This window comes from Orycteropus afer, unplaced genomic scaffold (genome assembly GCF_000298275.1).
Source record: "Orycteropus afer afer isolate SDZICR_OR568_19922 unplaced genomic scaffold, OryAfe1.0 scaffold00101, whole genome shotgun sequence".
Classification (NCBI taxonomy): Eukaryota; Metazoa; Chordata; class Mammalia; order Tubulidentata; family Orycteropodidae; genus Orycteropus; species Orycteropus afer.
The window spans coordinates 6,973,923-6,975,174 of record NW_006921688.1 but is presented as its reverse complement, the minus strand read 5'-3'; the positions used below and the strand labels follow the sequence as shown (position 1 = coordinate 6,975,174).

At 43.5% G+C, this 1,252-nt stretch overlaps 1 protein-coding gene across 1 annotated transcript in view; it reads left to right on the top strand.

Moving 5' to 3' along the window:
* RMND1 (required for meiotic nuclear division 1 homolog) overlaps positions 1–1,252 on the top strand; it is a 48,237-nt gene that overhangs the window by 9,480 nt on the left and 37,505 nt on the right. The window contains exon 2 of the mRNA XM_007943210.2: positions 538–646. Within this exon, the coding sequence (XP_007941401.1) occupies positions 538–646 (109 nt within the window). The remainder of the gene's footprint in view (positions 1–537; positions 647–1,252) is intronic.

The following is a 1,252-nucleotide window of genomic DNA, read 5'->3' as shown; positions in this document are numbered from 1 at the left end:
CCCATGATTGATCTCTCCAAGGAGTGTATACACCCAATGTAAATGTTCAGCTCATATGCCTGTCCTTTGTTTGGCTGGAAGCCACAGGAGTGGGTTCAATTCCAGACCTGAAGGGCAGCTAGGGGCCAGAGTCTCAGAGGTTCTACCAGGCTCTATGAGACCAGCAAACGTGGTCCCTTTTTTTTTTTTTTTTTAATGATTTGAGTTTTGTTCCACATTGTTCTCCCTCTCTATCCAGGATCTCCTACATAGATCCCCCTCCAAGTGGTAGACAGTGGTAGCCAGGCACTATCTAGTTCTTCTGGTCTCATAGTCGCATAGGCTGAGGATTGCATGGTCTACCAGGTAATTGCTTTCTTAACTGAGCTGAAAGCTGCCTTTCTATTCATCCTTATTGTATCTTTCTATCAGCCTTTCAGATGTTTGAAGAAAACTCTTTCAAGTACTAGCTTTGCAAAATCGAGTCCTATGGAGTGACAGCAGACGTCAGACACTGGGGCCTCTTGTAACCCGCCTTGTGCTATTCCCTTGGAACAGGACCTGATGCACTGCACAGCATTTGCTACAGCTGATGAGTACCATCTTGGAAATCTCTCCCAAGACCTGACTGCCCGTGGATATGTTGAAGTAACAAGTTTGCCTAGAGGTACATCTTCCTGAACCTGGGGCCAAGGGTGTTAAAATGAGCTAGAAAGTAGTTTTCCTAGGATACTGTCTTAATTGTACAATTGTTTGCATTTTATTTTTCACTTGAAGAATTGTATCATAAAAGTAGCATTGAAGCCCTATATACAAATGGTACAGAAAATAAGAAATTGAAATGTATTCCCAGATAACTTGTTTCCAGACTAAAACTGGTATGACTTGCTCCAGTATTTTGCTGCTTCTCCCTTTTGCATGGATTTCTAGCCCCATCTACTACAAGCTTTAGTTATAGGATCACTATTACTTGAACTGATCAAAGACCATGTCACTCCATTTCTGTCACATAAAAAGTTACTGTAGTATTTTGGAAGAGCCGTGGAATTGGTAGAAACGTTGACTTGTTGTTGTTAGTTGCTGTCGAGTTGGCTGTGACTCACAGTGACTCTATGTGTAACGCAACAAAATGTTGCCCAGTCCTGGGCCACCCTCATGATCGTTGGTGTGTTTAAGCCGCTGTTGCAGCTAATGGGTGAGGCCACGCTATGGAGGGTTTCCCCCATTTTCACTGGCCCTCTGCCAAACAGGATGTCCTTTTGTAGTGACTGAT